At 49.1% G+C, this 16,227-nt stretch overlaps 1 protein-coding gene across 1 annotated transcript in view; it reads right to left on the reverse strand.

The window, feature by feature from the left end:
• Positions 1-15,806, reverse strand: part of CRTC1 (CREB regulated transcription coactivator 1) — a 33,324-nt gene extending 17,518 nt beyond the window's left edge. Inside the window, 1 exon segment of the mRNA XM_058423610.1 lies at positions 15,646-15,806. Coding sequence (XP_058279593.1) covers positions 15,646-15,771 — 126 coding nt within the window. The 5' untranslated portion in view covers positions 15,772-15,806.
• Positions 15,807-16,227: the final 421 nt, after the last annotated feature.

Here is a 16,227-nt window from a genome sequence, read left to right on the forward strand (position 1 = left end):
TTTCCTCAGGATATTCCCACCTCAAAGCAGCACAGGGACAGGGAGGTCAGCAGCATTTGTCTTTCTGCTGCACTTGCATGGAAATGAGGCGACCCCAAGAGCCGGGGGAGCCCGGGCTGTCCAACGGCCGGGCTGCATCGTTAATTTCCGCGAGGATAAACACTCCTGGAGAGCCGTGCCAAAAACCAGAGCGGCGATGGCTGCTGGCTGCTCCCATCCGTCAGCGCAGCGGCGAGCGCCGGGCCGGGGCTCTGCTCAGCTCCTGCCGTCCAGGAGCCAGCGGCCCCCAGACTCCGCCGTTATTGGAGCCCATCAACAACTGCCACTTGCAATCTGCGGAGATCAAGCGCAAGCAGAGTGGGATTCGTGTCCTGAGCGCCTCCGAGCTCCGGCTTTGTCAGCTGCAAGGAAAGTTTGTTTGAAGCTTAGGACCTTGCTGTCATTCCAGCAGGAAATCAGGAGTGAAATCGAGCTCTGGGGTTTTTTTTTCCTTCTCAGCGAAGCAAAAAAGATGCGAATTTCTCTGAGATACCTCAGTACACACTGGGAAGCAGCACCGAAATCCAGAATAAAAGTTTGGGAAGGGACCTTAAATATTATTTAATTCTACCCCACAGCTTCCACTATCCCAGGTTGCTCCAACCCCGCCTTGGACGCTTCCAGGGACGGGAAATCCACATTTCTCGGGGCAGTCTGTGCCAGGGCCTCCCCACCTTTTAGGAAAACAGAAGCTGCCCCTAAAATGAAATCCCATTTTCCTCTCCACCCACCGCGCGAGGCGGAGCAGGTACATGGCACAGCTGGGGATGAGCTTTTCAGAGGGGTTTGATTTTAAAAGGAAACAACAAAAAGGGAAAGCCTTTTCTTAAGAGAAAAATTCCCATTACTCTGGAAACGTTAACAAGCCCCAGGGTTATCTCCTGGGGTTGGATTCAATTAGTGCAATTTGGATTGTGGATGAGTTTGGACAGGGGAGGATGATAAGGAATTACTGAGAGCTCACCAGATTTATTAATTTCGTGAACCACGAGGACTCGGTGACTCCACACTGCAGCTTTTCCACTGCTCTGCGATGCGGCCAAGAGCAGCTCCCTGACAGCTGAAAATATTGCTAAATATCCCAGTTCCTTCCCAAGGAAGCTTTTGGTAAGGAAACAGCTTTTGCTTGTTAAACTACTTTATTTCTGTTTGGTTTTCTTGTTCTGAAGAAATGTTCCCCGAATGCCAGATCCAAATGGAATCTGTATTTTTCCTTCCATCAGCCTTTCTTTTACTCCACTTAATTTTAAATCCTCACTTTTTTTTTTTTCTTTAAAATCCAATTTAATCACAAAAAATCATATAATTTATATGAAATGCATCCATTTTTCCACTTGGGTTACCATTTGCGGGACACACAGCTGTGTTTGTAGGGAGAGATTCAAGTTCTACAATTTAAAAAATACTTTAGACAGAAACAAAACCCCAAATACAAATCCAGTTTTCCTATGGGCTTTTCTAGAGGCTTTTCCTACAGGCAGGTGGGAATTAAATGAAGCAATTATTACGAATTCAGTAATTTAAGTTATTGGAAATCTCTGAAAAATTCTGAGTAAATTACAGATTTGTGGGCAGAACTTATTGGGAAGTTCGGGAATTTTGGCACCGTAAATCAACCCAAATGCACTGTAAAGGTTTTTCTTAAAATGTCTTTTCTTAACAGATGAAATCTGGACTGCCAGAACGATAATAAATGGGCGGAGTGTCCGTTTGATAAAACCCCAGATATCTGATGACTACAGGAAGCAAAGATTTGGTGATAACGGCTTTTGCGCTGCCTTGCAGTTTCCATACCGACCTTTCTTATAATTTCTTTTTTTTCCCCTTTTAAAAAACCCTTCCTCTTTAGCACCTCCAGCCTAATAAGCAGCAAAACCAGCGCAGATTAAAATTAGAAAAGTATTATTAAAGCTTAATTGGGACTTCAGTTGTGCTGGCAGGATTTAGTGGGAGTTTTAGAGGCCGCAGCGTTGGGAAATCCCGTTGTGCTGAGCCGAGTTTGCCTGGACTGGGATGAAATGTCCCAGGAATTTTCACCTGGAGCACCCAGCCCTGCTGCAGGGTTTGGGATTGGTGTCAGGGCTGGATTTTGGAGGTGAGGAACCTCCCAGAGAGGAAGCAGAAGGAAAAGAGGCTCCCCAAACGCTGGTCTGGCTTCTCTCTCACCACACAAAGCCCGCAGCTCCTGCTGCCATCCCAGCGGGGCTGGAGCCCTCACAGGGAGATTTCCCCCCGTTCACAATCCTCCTGTCGATAGGAAAAGCAAATAACAGCTTAAAAAGAAAGAGACCTTAACAGGGATTTAATGATTCCAGTTTAGATTTAGTGGCAGTGCTGCCATGAGCTACAAATCACCTCATTAACCCTTTAATTATTTAAAAAGTGCTTTTAAGGTGCCAAGAACTCTCCAAACACCCAGACTTTGGCTCCTCAAGGGAATCCTTTTCTGTTAAAAAAAAAAATCACATTAAAATTTGAATTTAAAAAACTCAACACTTGCTACTCAAATAATTACTAAAATTAATACACATTCAAATAACTGCTGGTTAAAGAACTCACCCTCCCTGAAAACTGCCTGGGATTTCTTTAATTCAATGAGGAAGGAATCACAAATGAAGAAGAGAAAATCCTGGTAAATCAAGGAAAAGGGAATCTCTGTGTTGGCCACGATTTTGTTAATTCCAGCAGCTGCTGGTGCTTCTCCACATCCCCAGCCTGAAAATTAAAATCAGTAATGAGCAGACACAAAGTTCTGAGCACAGAACAAGTTTCAGGGGCAGAGGATTTGGTTTTAGATCCCAAACTGTTCCCACCTCAGGGATCCTCCTGGAAAATGGGAATAATCCCAGCAGAGGAATTTTGGAAAGGTTGTTCTGGAACTCCTCACAGTCCTCCCCTGAAGGTTTAATTATCCCACCAGCAACTCAAAGTGTGAGTGGTGCTCCAAGCCTGGAGCAAGCCAGGGAAAAATGGGGAAAAATGAAGATATTCCAGATATTCCAGAGGCTCCCAGTCAGCCACCACCACCTCTGGATGCCACTGGGAGAGTGAGGATAAATGAATTAAAATATCCTGCTGCTCCCAGAGAGGAGATGAATGAAAGCTGGGAAGACTTTGGACTTTTTAATCTCTATAATGTTTTTAGAGCTTGGGTGAATACTGATTGTTTTAATAATTTTATCATGTTTTGGATAATTCATTGCAAATAATTACAAACCTTTCCATTATTGACATGTTACTGATATAAATTCACCCATGCTGCTATCAAATAGTTCAATAGGTGGCTGAAGAGATGGATTTGCACGCTTAGCTTTTTATTTTAATTTCCCGTGTAATTAAAAATTAATATTATGAAATCTAACAGCAGCAACATTTTCACCTCAGCAGGCACCTGTAATATGTAAATAATGGAGTTTATCTCCAGTGCCCCGATAAGTGAGGGAAATAAATTTCACGGTGCAAAGCCACGTGTTTGAAATTGTCTTTCGGAGCAGCTCAGAGAAAGAAAAAGGTGTGATAACAGCAAACCACAGCTCAAATCCCGTGATGAAACACCCTGCTCCTCTAGGAAAGGGCTGGAGACACAGGGAGATAAAAAACATCTGAGATTCCAGCGAGGTGAGCAGGCTGCTGTCAGCTGAGAGATAAAAACGGGCTCTGAAATCCCAACCGGTGCCCGTGTGAACACCTGAGAGCGACGGCGGGGCTTTTCTTTGGGAATAATCAACATTTCAGGGCCGCCAGGACCAGGGGAGGGGAGGCAGAGGCAGCTCCTCCGCTCTCGCCAGCCTCCTTTGTCAGGATGCCTCGCTCTTACTGGGCTGTCACACTCAGGAAGAGGCAGATTTCTAAAGTCACCGATTTCCTGCCGTTTCCAGGCGCGCTCCAAGAGCAGCAGAGGCTCCAAAGGCGCAGCTGTTCCTCCCAGGAAGGAGGGGAAAGGAAATGAAGGCTGAAGTCGAGAGGAAAGGGATAATCCACAGCGAGAGCAGCTGCTCTGCCTGCCCCGCTTGGGACTTCAGAGATTCCAGCAGCAGCTTGGAACAAAATGTTTTGCAACGGTTTTGGGGGGAGTTTTTTTGAATTTTTCAGGGTGTTTTTAGTGTCAGAAAAGTGAAGATTTGAAGGCTGGCTCTGGATAGAGGAGTGAGGACAAGCCCAGCACAAGTTTTCCTTGTTGCCTGCGCCAATCCTTGCTGGCCTCCCAAGGATCTCGGTGTCCTGGAGCGGTGGATTTTGCAGGGAATGGGACAAGCAAAGAGCCAAAACAGGAAGCCAAATGTCTACTAGAAACGAAGTGAAAATTACCCCGAAAAAACTGCAGACATATGGGATGAACTGGACGTGACCCCGGGCTCGTGGAACTGCTACATCATTGTTTACTCCTCCAGCACCACAACTGTCACTGCAGTCACTTTTAAGGATTTGTTCCATTATCCCATCGCCGTGTCAGGACACAAACACGGCTCTCAGGCCAAGCAAACGCAGCCAGGAAGAACAAAAATGCAGGGAAAGGCCAAAAAAAAGCATTTTTGTTGTCTTTTTTTTTTTTTTTTCTTGAAGGGAAGGAAGCTGTTGTAATATCTTGGAATTTAGCAGCCACAAAAGAGCAGCAGTTTTGTTTCTGCCACTGAGACACTTCCCAAGCAACTCCTTCCTCAGAGCTGAGAACACAGGGCCAGCCTCGATTTTCAGGGATTTTAATTTTCACCCCCCCATGCACTAAAACGCCAAAATTTTCTCAAAAACTTCCAAAAATTAGCAAAAAAGGGGGAGGTGAAGCCTCCAAGGACCAGGAGCAAAGGGTTGTGCTGCTGCCTGGGATTGTCCCAGCTCCCACCAGCTCAGCACAGAGCAAAGGGGAAGCAAAATCCTCCTCTTCCAGCTCCTGGAATGAAACAGGAGCTCCATGAAAAAACAAACTGGGATTCGGAAAAAGGTGTTTTCATCATGAGAGCAATGAAAGCTGCCAGGCACAGGGAAGGGCACAGCGAGGCAGCTGGCTTGAGACTTTCTAGATCTGATTATTTTGAAGGTTACCTGCTAGCATTGCCTCAATCCGGCACTTCCAGTGGCTTCCCAGGAAAATCCTGAGGTCTCAAAGGCTGCAGCACCTGCAGGAGGCCCCTGCAGCTGCTGAAAAACCTCTCCAGAATTAAGGCAGAACTGCAAATTCTGTGCTCTGACAGAGGGGAGACGGTGGTGGAGGAAGTTCTTATCTCCAGTCTGCGATCAGCTGAGGAAGGCATTCCCACCCTTTGGATTTGGGACTAAAACCACTCCTTTTTGCAGGCTGCATGTCCAGGAAGCACAGAATTGGGAGGCAAGGATCACTTCTTCGTTGTTATCATCAAACTTTGGGCACTTGGGTGACTTGTGGAGAACAGCAGACAAAGCAAACCCAGAAAATAACCCCAAAAAACAACCCCAAAAAGCAGAGACACAGCCCTACCCCACACAGCTGAGGTGCAACACAGCACTCACTATCAAACAACCTAAAATAAATTTATCCCAGAAAGGCTGAGTTAGAAGGGATCCATCAGGACCAAACTAAAATGAATTTATCACAGAAAAGGCTGAGTTAAAAGGGATCCATCAGGATCAAACTAAAATGAACTTCTCACAGAAAAGGCTGAGTTAGAAGGGATCCATCAGGATCAAACTAAAATGAATTTATCACAGAAAAGGCTGAGTTAAAAGGGATCCATCAGGATCAAACTAAAATGAACTTCTCACAGAAAAGGCTGAGTTAGAAGGGATCCTTCAGGATCAAACTAAAATGAATTTTTCCCAGAAAAGGCTGAGTTAGAAGAAACCCGTCAGAACCAAGCCCAACTCCTGGCCTTGCACAGGACGCCCCAAGAATCCCAGCTCAGAACTGCAATCCAAATAATCCTTTGCTAAGAGCATTACAGTCCAGTCAAATAAATTTCATTCATAAGAGCTGAGACGTTATTGATCAGCAGAGCCCGGGCAGGAATCAGCTGAGCCCTGGCCAAGCCCCAGCGCTGCACTTTTAGCACTCCAAGAGAGCCAATTATTACTCATGAGTTCATGTTTTCTTCACCTTCCTGCTGAAGAGATTATTTAAGACCTCAAATCACTTAACTGGATTGTTTTGTCCTCTTATGAGTCATCTCCAAATTCCAAGGCCCCATTAGATTCTCCTTCAGGAGCTGCAAGCGGCTCCCCAGCTTGCCTGAGCTATAAAACCGTGAGGAAACGGGGCTGTAAAAATCACCCAGGCTCGGAGCTGTCCCCCAGCTGCCTCCTCCAGTTCCTGTGAAAGAGGAAAGATCTCACACCCCAGCACTATTTACAACTTCCAAAATCCACACTGCACTCAAATACTTTTTTTTTTTTCCCCAAAGAAAAAATCAATTTTTTTCTTGTGAAACCAAAGAAAACAAACCAGAAGGAGGAGGGGAGAGAGGAGGCAACAGCATTTAATGCTGTGATAATTTTTTATTCTTTACTTCTGTTTTAGGTCTTTTCTTATCTCTGAATAGTGCAAACATAGGAAAACTGTGTTTTTCTCCCCAAAATGAATGAAGATGAATCATTGGGGGGATCGGGGGCAAAGAATCATTAGGAACACACCTTGCAGGATTTGAATAAATAAACAAAGCCACAATAATAAAATAATAAAACTTAATGCACAGGCTGCGACTCGGTGTTTAAAAACACTTTTGCTACTTCTGGTGAACAAAGGTTTACTGTTTAAAACTTCACAGTCACAACTGAGCAGCAAAAAAACAGGATACAGCAAACTGGAGCCTTAAAATAGCGACTATTCTTCCGAGTTGTGCTCTATCGCCGGGCAGGGAGCCAAGCAAAGCTACAACAGGCACCAAACCTGATTTGAGAGCTTTGAAAAACAAACCCCAGCCCGTGGCAGCTCAGCGAGTGCCACCCTCCTTCCCTGCCAGGCTTCCAGCGAGAGGCAGCGTGGATGCTGCTGATAATCCCATAGAAAGCCGAGCACAGGGCTCCTGCTTGAGGCTCCATTATTATTTGATATCCAGAAGGCAAAGGATTCTCTTGGTTCTATTTAGGTGGAGCTCGGCGCTCTCAAAATCTTGTTTGTTTTGGGGAGTGTTTTAGCTGACAATGAATTGTGCGGAGAACTGGGAGGCCAGGGATGGTTTTTTCTTTGTTAGCACCAAACTTTGGGCGCTCGGGTGACTCGTGGAGAACAGCAGGCAAAGCAAACCCCAAAAAACAACCCCGGAACGGAGCCCCAAAAAGCAGAGACACAGCCCTACCCCGACACAGCACCAATCACTATCAACCAAGCTAAAAGGCTGAGTTAAAAGGGACCTTCTTTTCCTAAAGCAAATATCCCTTCTGAGCAGGGATCTGATGGAGAACGCCAGGAAACAATCGTCCGGCTTCAATAAAAAGTTCCTCAACCATCCCCATTGCTCCCATTGAAATGCCTTAGAAAAGCTGAAATAAAAGCAGAGATGCCCTCATTAAGTAAGATAAAAATAGCTTTTATGTTCCATTTTTTATTTTTAGCTAAAGAATGAAAATTCAGTTATGTAACCCTACAATTTTGGTAAATTGGGAGCCAAGCAGGGCATGTTTGCACTCTTTGGGGTTCAGGGGCACCTCACTCTGCCCTCAGAGTGGCCAAAAGCTACAGAAAATTGTTTGTGGCTTGAAAACGTGGCCTCAGCCAACCCTTCAGGTATCAGAAACATCCAAAATATCATCAGAGTCCAAATTCTTCGAATGCAAAAGGCTCATTCAGCACAATCATCGCCCTGAACCAGAGGCAAATCTAATTACAAGGAGAAGGTCAATCAGACATTTGAATCTGAGCTGGCTGCTGGAAACTTGTGCAATATTTAAGATATTAAATAAATATTAAATCAGATACTCTCTATCCCTCTCGCTGCCAGGAACACAATCTACACTCTGCAAGGAATCCAAAAGTGAGAAGTCGGGGTAGGAAACAATCCCTGCCTTCCCTGCTCCCACCGAGGTTTTTTATTCCTTTAATCCAGCTTACAGATGTTGACATCCCACTCTGAGGCTCCAGAGCTGGAAAAATCTCCTGCACAGCTTCACAAGCTGCTCCTCCAACAGGTCTGAAGAGGCCCCATCCTGTCACCAACAACTGCTCCTCTGTCTGAGGTGGGAGCTATCACCATCTGCCTGGAAATTAATCTATTTTGGGATATCAACTCCAATTCCCTCCCCTCCGAGACCTTGGCCGTCCAAGGGAAATAATATTCACATAAATAGTAATAGCTGGGTACCAACATTAATTGAAAATTCATCTGACAGAGCTGCAGCGTGCAGTTAACACATCTTACTGCTCAGGAGTGATAAGTAACCAGAGTAAAAGCAGCAGTGAGCAGCTCAGCAGGGAGAGCACAGAGGAGATTTTCCCAATCATCAGGAAAAGTGATAGACCAGGCAAAGGAAGCGAAAGACACTTGGAGAAAATCTGCCTGTGAAGCAGAGACTTTCAGCCAGGGCTGTGGAATTCTGGGTTCAAATTCTCAAGCTGCAGCACTTCAGCCTCCTCCACTTCATTATTTAAGAGCTGTTTTTTGTGGGTGTGCGGTGTTGTTGTCTGATTGCAAAGGATTGTTCTGGTACAAAGGGAAGAATTTTCAATTCCCGAGAAATAATTTGCAAAACAAGGCTGTTATCAACACTTGGTGACAACTTGGGGATTTATACAGTCCCAAGGAGATCAGGCCAAAATCTAAACCATAAAATGATAAAGAGGGGCTGTTCAATGCTCCCTGGGCCCCACAAGCACCGCTGGAGATCCTCACGGATCCTGATGCCTGGATATCACTCCAACAGCACGAAATGCAAATCACTCCAAACAAATCAAAGCGACATCTGAAACGTTAACTCCAGAGACGCTGATAATAAAGACTCACACCCAGCTGCCACCTGGAGCTCACAGAATTCCAGAATGGTCTGGGCTGGAAGGGACATTAAGGATGATCCAAGTGCCAGGGACACCTCCCACCATCCCAGGCTGCTCCAGCCCGGCCCAACCTGGCCCTGGACGCTCCCAGGGATGGGGCACCAAAGCCTCTGGGACCCATTTGTTTAACAAAATGTGAGGACTTGAGACCAGAGGAGTGAAGCAGCAGCAAGTTCACAGCCGGTCACTGTCACCAAATGAACCCTGTTCCCTAAAAATCCACCTGATTTTGAATTCCCTTCTTTTCACTCCCTCGGGAACCTCTCAGCAGCAGCTCCTCCAGCACAGCCACAAAAACACCGGGGCAGGATTCCAGCCAGCACAACCAGGAATGGTTTTAACCCAGAAAAGCTTATTTTCTTCCCTTTTTTTTTTTTTTTTTTAATTCAAGATACAGGCTGACATTTGCTGAAAAGTGCCTTGAAGCCTACTTGAGTTTCAGATCCTGCATTAGGCACAAAAATATCGATGCCAGTGTGGAACAGAGCATTAGGGAGTGATCGATGCTGTCGGGGCCATGGACCAAACTGCCTTTCCCCTGCTCAAGAAAATGTTCCTTCGCAATCACAGATGGATAATGGAGAACTCAGATAAATATTTAGCCTTTAATACATTTTGGTTAAATCCCTATTGATCATTTTTGAGAGGATGTCTGTTTTTTTGCCAAATTAGTGTTTGATTACCACGACAGTGAAAGTGCTCGATAACATTCGGTAATTTCACAGAATCACAGACTGGTTTGGGTTGGAAGGACCTTAAAATCACCAAATTCCATCCTGTGCCAGGGGCAGGGACACCTCCCACCATCCCAGGCTGCTCCAAGCCCCTGGCTTTGGACACTTCCAGGGACGGAAGGAGTAACTCCTGCCAGGGCCTCGCCACCCTCCAGGGGAGGAATTTCTTACAGAAAATTCACACGGTGCAGGAAATCTGGGTTCAAACTCCCCCCAGAAGCCCCAAACCCCCGGGTTTGGTTTCACCTGGTCCCTCCCTGCTGTACCCACACGTGGCCACGCTGGACTGAACATGGGGCTGGACACAGCAGAGAAAACTTTCACTGGGATGTGCCTGGTGCTGCTGCCTCAGCAGAGTCAGGGCTTTGATATTCCTGAAGCGCAGGAAGCGCCTCTGAACCAAAATCAATGGCATTGATAAATTGATTATAAAATGGAGGAGAAAGTGTTAGTGAGGGGAGCAGGGGGTTGATGGACGGCAGAGTTCAATAAACGTTGTTCCTGAGATAGTTAGAAAAATAAAAAGGAAGTTTACTCGATAAAAAAAAATTGGTAAGAACTAATCTGATGGAGAAACCCAAGAAGAGGTAAAAATGGTTCCCAAGCCCACGTCCTCACACAACCACAACCACACTCTGGGCTTTCCAGGCCCTGGGGTTTCCCCCTCCTTCTCCTCTGTGCAGGAAGGAACAGCTCTTTTTCCGTTCCATCTCACAGATCCTGAAGATAGTTCCATCTCACAGATCCTGAAGATAGCTTGCCTCGGGCCACACTGCCACTAAAATCATCTTTCAATACCAAATATTCCTGAGAACTACTCTGAGGCACAGTTCCCGTGGCTGTGTTTTGTGGGGTGATGTTTTCCTCAGGCAGAGATCCTCCTTCACCCCTGGCCAGCACAGAAGTCAGACTAACACAGCACCAGCCCCTCCTGCCCCCGAGGGCTTCAGCACCTCTGTCACTTCCACAGTCACAGCTGGAACTCGAGACAGCACCACAAATTTCAATTCCTGACTGGTAAACCAAGAGAATCGGTATCCACACCTCCCCTTTTTCGGTGTAACCACAGCCTCAGCTCGGCTCTGCACCTTGTTCTGAGGGGAAAACCCCAAATCAACCCCAAAGCACTGGAAGAACTGACTGTACCTCACCTTCTCTTCCTAAATGAGCACCTTCTATAAATGCAAATTACCACCCAGTGCTGCTGCTAAATAAAACCCAAACGCAGCAGCCGGAGCCGAGTCCCACATGCTCGCCCTGAGAATTACAACCAAACACCCAAAATGCAGCAGTTGTACAATCCAGCCTCACGTGCTCCCAGAGCCCTCCCAGCTTTGCTACATCATTAACAGCCAGGGATTTGGCCACTGCACACAGACAGACTTCGTCCAGCAGCAGCTGCGCTGTGTGGGAGTGATGGGACAATCAGTAAAAATGTCATTGTCTCCTAAAAAAAAAAAAAAAAAAAAAATTAAAAAAAAGATTTAAAAATCCAACAAAAGCTGCCTGGGTTTGCCAGCAGAGACCTTGCCCTGCTCACTGCAGTTTCCCAGGATGGCAGAGCAGAGCTCGGTGTTTACCTTGGACAGCTCAGGCAGGCTGAGGGAAGCCAAGGGTTGCTCAAGAACAGAGATTCTTTGTGCCCTGGCAGGTCCCCTCTGCCTCTCACCCTGCTCATTTACAAACATTCTTTCAAAGAATTAAGGGTGCTGCTGGCTCAGCCAGCCCGTGATGCCGCAGCCCCAGGTGGAGGCACCTGGAGCATCTCAGGGGGGTTCCAAACTCCCTGATTTGCTTGGGGTCCTGCTTCACCACGGACACGAAGCGCCCAGGACAAGAGGAAACGGCCTCAAGCTCTCCAGGCTGGACATCAGCTGGAGTTTCTGCGTGGGAAGGGTGCCCAGGGGGTTTGGAGTCCCCAGCCCTGGAGGTGGCACTGGTGGGGACAAAGCTGGGGATGGGCCATAGGCTGGGCTGGGAGGGCTCTTCCAACCTCAGTGATCCCAGGATTCATCAGAGAATGGAATTCATCCCACCAGCGGGTGAGCACAGGTGAAATCGCTCATTTGCTGGTCTGGAAACGTACAAACTCAGAGTCCAAACTTTGGGAAAGTTAATGAAGAAGAAAAATACCCTCCAGAGCTTGAAAAATTCACATTTGTGTTTGGAGAGAAACTCACTTTTAACCTGAGCCGCCAGCTGGAAGCATCAATCTCTGTGCCAGGAGGGCTCAGTCCTGATTTTGATGCATTTCTTTAATATCTCTCAGACATTCAAAACCACTCTTACGTCATCAGGAATTTCTTTTGTATCACATTATTTAATAAAAACCTGCTGAAGACATCAGGAGCCACTGCAGCTCTGTATCATCATCATCATTAGTGTTTCTCATTTTTAAAAGCAGATTAGCATTCCTGATTTAACTAAGCTTTTAAATACTGCTTTGCATATTATCTACATCCAACGCTGCGCTGGGGATGTACAAAGAGACATTTTGATCTCTTCTACAGGAACCAGAATGCCCCTGAGTGTCTCATTTTTAAGTACAAATTTTGTGGCAGGGGGACGTGTGCGGGTTTTACACGCACTCCGTCACAAACTGTGGGGTTTTACTTCATTTTTATTTCAAATAAAACCCAAATCTATGCTTTTGTAACGTATCCCACTTGGCAAAATTAAACTACAGCAGGGTTTTGTATTCAAATTAGCCAAGTTTAAAATATCAACGCCGACTTTTTACTTCACATGGTTTTCAGGAACTCAACAAAAGCCACGCAGAACTTTGGATAACACCTAAAAATACACAAGCAAAGGGTGATGAAGATTTGCACCACGATTCCAGACATCACCGTGGAGCTGGGTTTAATTCCCTGGGTTTGTTCCAGGGCAGGTGGGGCTGCGAGGCAGCACCCACAGGCAGCTTTTTGGAGTTTGGGGTGGGGTCTTTTATTTCCCCAAGGTGAGACTGCAAGGCCCATCAGAGGGAGCTCAAACGCAGCCCTGGCTGAAAACCCCCCAAATTAAATGACTTTAAGTGAATATTTTTTTAAAAAAACGCAATCCTGGAAACCTGAGAAAATCTCCAACAAGAACCACCCTTAAAATGCAGGTGATAAATTGTCTTTAAAAATGTTACATGTTTTAGCATTTCGAGAGTCGCATATTGAAGGACTCAGCACTACCTGCACGTTAATTTCTTCGGTTAATTACAATTTGAAAGGGCAGCAACAGCCTTGGATGAGTAAACAGCTGTATCAAAGCATCCCTGGGCTGAGAAATTGAGACAAGCCCTGGTAAACAAGCCCAGAAATCAGTGCAGTCCTGAAATTCCAAACCTCACAGAAAAGAAAAAAAATAAAAAGGGAAGGAGGAGAGCCACAAACAAAACACAGGAGTCAATGTCACCGAGAAAAAAAGAAAAAATAACTCCCCCTCTCCTCTTCTCACCCACTTTGTTACTATGGGACTGGCAGAAAGCTCTGGATTATGAACACCAAGGTCCCACTCACAAGACAATTAAGCAGCTCCAGAGCTTCCATCGACCACCCACCTCCGCTCTGCGCAAGGTCTGCGCCTCCCAGCAGAGCTGAAATGCCAAAAATCCACTGTGCCAGCTGAAAAACAGGACTCTGCTGCTCCACACAACAGGGAAACCCTCTGGAAAACAAAGTTTATTCTTTCTCAAATGATTTCTTTGGGGTTGTTGTTTTGGGTTTTTTTGGTGAGGGTAGTAAAGGAGGGGCTGGATCAGAACTTAAAAATCCCACACGGATCCAACACCATAAATAGGTGGAAGGCGACCGTGGACAGAAAGGGTGTTCAGAATTTCTGCCTCTGCTCTGAGCAGTAACCAACAATAAAGCAGACAAGGATGGTAAACATTGCAAAAAGACAATTACTAATAATGAAAAGGCAAAAGAAATTTTGGGCTGCTTCCACCAACTGAGTAAGGCGTTTTCAAACTGACAGGAACGTGCTGCTTGCCAAATGAAAATGAGAGCAAACAGCAAAGTTGTGCTTAACCCCTTTTTGCTTTTATGCTGCATTTAAAACCCCGATGAAATCATGGAATTTGAAAGAAAAAGTCTACAAAGGAGACATTTTACTCAGCTCTCCGGTCAGTGTTTCCATCACTTCAGTACCCAGAATGCTCAGAAAAGTTATTCATCTTGGGTTCTTTCCTCAAAACCAGGTTCTTGAAAGTGTGATGGGTTTCCAAGTGTAAAACCTGGGTTGGGAGCGCTCGGATTTGGGAGGAACTGAAAGGGGATTCAGGAGAAATGAAATCTGGATTCTGCCTTCTCTTGCAGAAGGTGAGAGCTCAACGTGTGAGTTAACTGAAGGACAACCTGTAATTGCAGACTCCAAGAACTCCCTGAGGAACATCCAGCTCTGGAGTGGCAGCAAGGACTGACCACTGAAGGCAAAATCCCGGGATACTGAGACACACAAGATGATTCCAGTGACTGCAAACACCTCCCAGTTATCCTCACTCTGTCCCAACCAACTCCAGCAGGAACATCCAACATCCAGGTGGGCACGAGCAGAGCTCCAGCCTCACACCTTCCCAGGCAGGTGCCTTTCCTTTACATCCAACCAGCAGCACCACCAATTCAGAACTGATATTTACCCTCTCCTGACACAGAGGAACAAAAGGGAACCTATTCACTGCAAATCCAACCGTGTGTTCTGCTGGTCCTGCAAAGCTGCCGCCGCAAACAGGCTCGTAAATTTTCTTGAAACAGTCAAAAACAAAACACTGACAACAGGCAGGTGAAACAAGAACAGAACAGCCCTGACATCCCCGATCTGGACCAGAAAAAAGCATCTCGTGCCCGGAAAGCGCATTGGTTATGCCGGGAATTTCTGCTGATGGGCTTTGCAGAGACATCGCCAGCCAAGGGAGGCTTTGGAAGCGCAGCAATTTGCACCTACGACAACCGGAGTGTAACGGGAACAGCACCGGCGGCAGCGAGTCCGGCGGCTCCCGCCCGCGGGTGCTCCGTGCCCGCACCCGGAGCGGCTCCGGGGGGCTCTGAGGGACCCCAGCCCGCGCCTGCCCCGGGCTGAGCCAGCAGAGCCCACGGCAGACTCCAGCGAAGAAACCGCGACACCTGCTCGGAGCTGCGACCCGAGCTGAGCCCCGGCCTGTGCCGGGATGGGGAGCCGGGGAACGCTCCAGGAGCGGCTGAAGGAGCCGGGATTCCCCGCAGAGCCGGGATTGTCCCGGGATGGGGAACAGGGGCCCCGCTCACACCGGGGGGATGGAACCAGCACCCTCTCAGACCCCGGTGAAGGAACTGAGATCCCTATAGAGCCGGGGCCTGTCCAGAGGTGATGGAAGCGGAATCCCCCCTCAGACCCGGGCCTGTCCCGGGGTGATGCAATTGGGATCTCTCCACAGACACCGGCAAAGCATCCGGGATCCCCCTCCGAGCTGGGGCCTGTCCCGGTGTGACGAACCGGGACCCTCCTCAGCCCCCTCGCAGGGAACACGGGGATGCCGCAGCCCAGCCCAGCCCGGCGCAGCCCCCTCCCCGCCGGGCCCGCTCCGGCCGCGCCGCGATGCCGCTGCCCCGACCCTCGGGGCGGGCGGGCCCGGGGCCTCCCCCCGCGGCAGGTGTCGGTCTCCGGAGGATGCTGCGGGCCCGGTGGGCGGCGAGGGCCGGGCCCGGTGCGGCGAAACCGGGCGTGGGGGGGGGGGAAACGGGGGCCGTGAGGGGGGGGCTGAGGGGGCCTCCCCCCCCCCCAAACCACCGCGGGCGCCGCCCGCCCCCGCCAGGGGGCGCTTGCCCGCCCCGCCCGCCGCGCGCCGCCGCTGCCCCCGGCCCGAGGGGGCTCCGCGGGGGGGGCGCCGCCCCTCACACCCCCCCCCCACGCCCGCCTCAGCCCGGGGGCGGCGGCGCCGAGTCTCACCCGGTGCGCGCGGGTCAGGCTCAGGTCCTTCATGACCTCCTCGAAGGCCGCCGTCTCCTCCGCCTGCTTCTGGTTGTGCAGCGCGATCTTCTCGCTGAATTTCCGCGGGTTGTTCGAGGCCGCCATCTTCCCCCGTCCGCATCCCCCTCCCCGCGGCCGAGGGGGGGCCACGCGCATGCGCCGGCCCAGGGAGGGGGGGCGGGCGCAGGGCGCGTGCGCGGCGGCGGCGGCGGGGCGGGAGGGGGCGGTGAGGGGGCGGAGGCCGCGCATGCGCGGGGCCGGGCGCGCGCGGGAGGGACGGCGAGGGCGGGGGCGCGCGCGCGTGCGCGGGGCCGGGGCTTCCCCCGGGGCGGGGGCGCGCACGGGGCCCGAGCCCCGAGCGGGGCCCGATCCTCGTCCCCGTCCCCGTCCCTGTCCCCGTCCCTGTCCCCGTCCCTGTCCCCGTCCCTGTCCCCGTCCCTGTCCCTGCCTCTTCCCCGCTTCCAGTCTCTGTCCCGGTCCCTGACTCTATTCTTGTGTCTGTCCTAACCCCGATCCCGGACTTTGTTCCCATCCCCATCCCTGTCCCAGTCCCTATACCGG

Source organism: Hirundo rustica, chromosome 26, assembly GCF_015227805.2.
Source record: "Hirundo rustica isolate bHirRus1 chromosome 26, bHirRus1.pri.v3, whole genome shotgun sequence".
Classification (NCBI taxonomy): domain Eukaryota; kingdom Metazoa; phylum Chordata; class Aves; order Passeriformes; family Hirundinidae; genus Hirundo; species Hirundo rustica.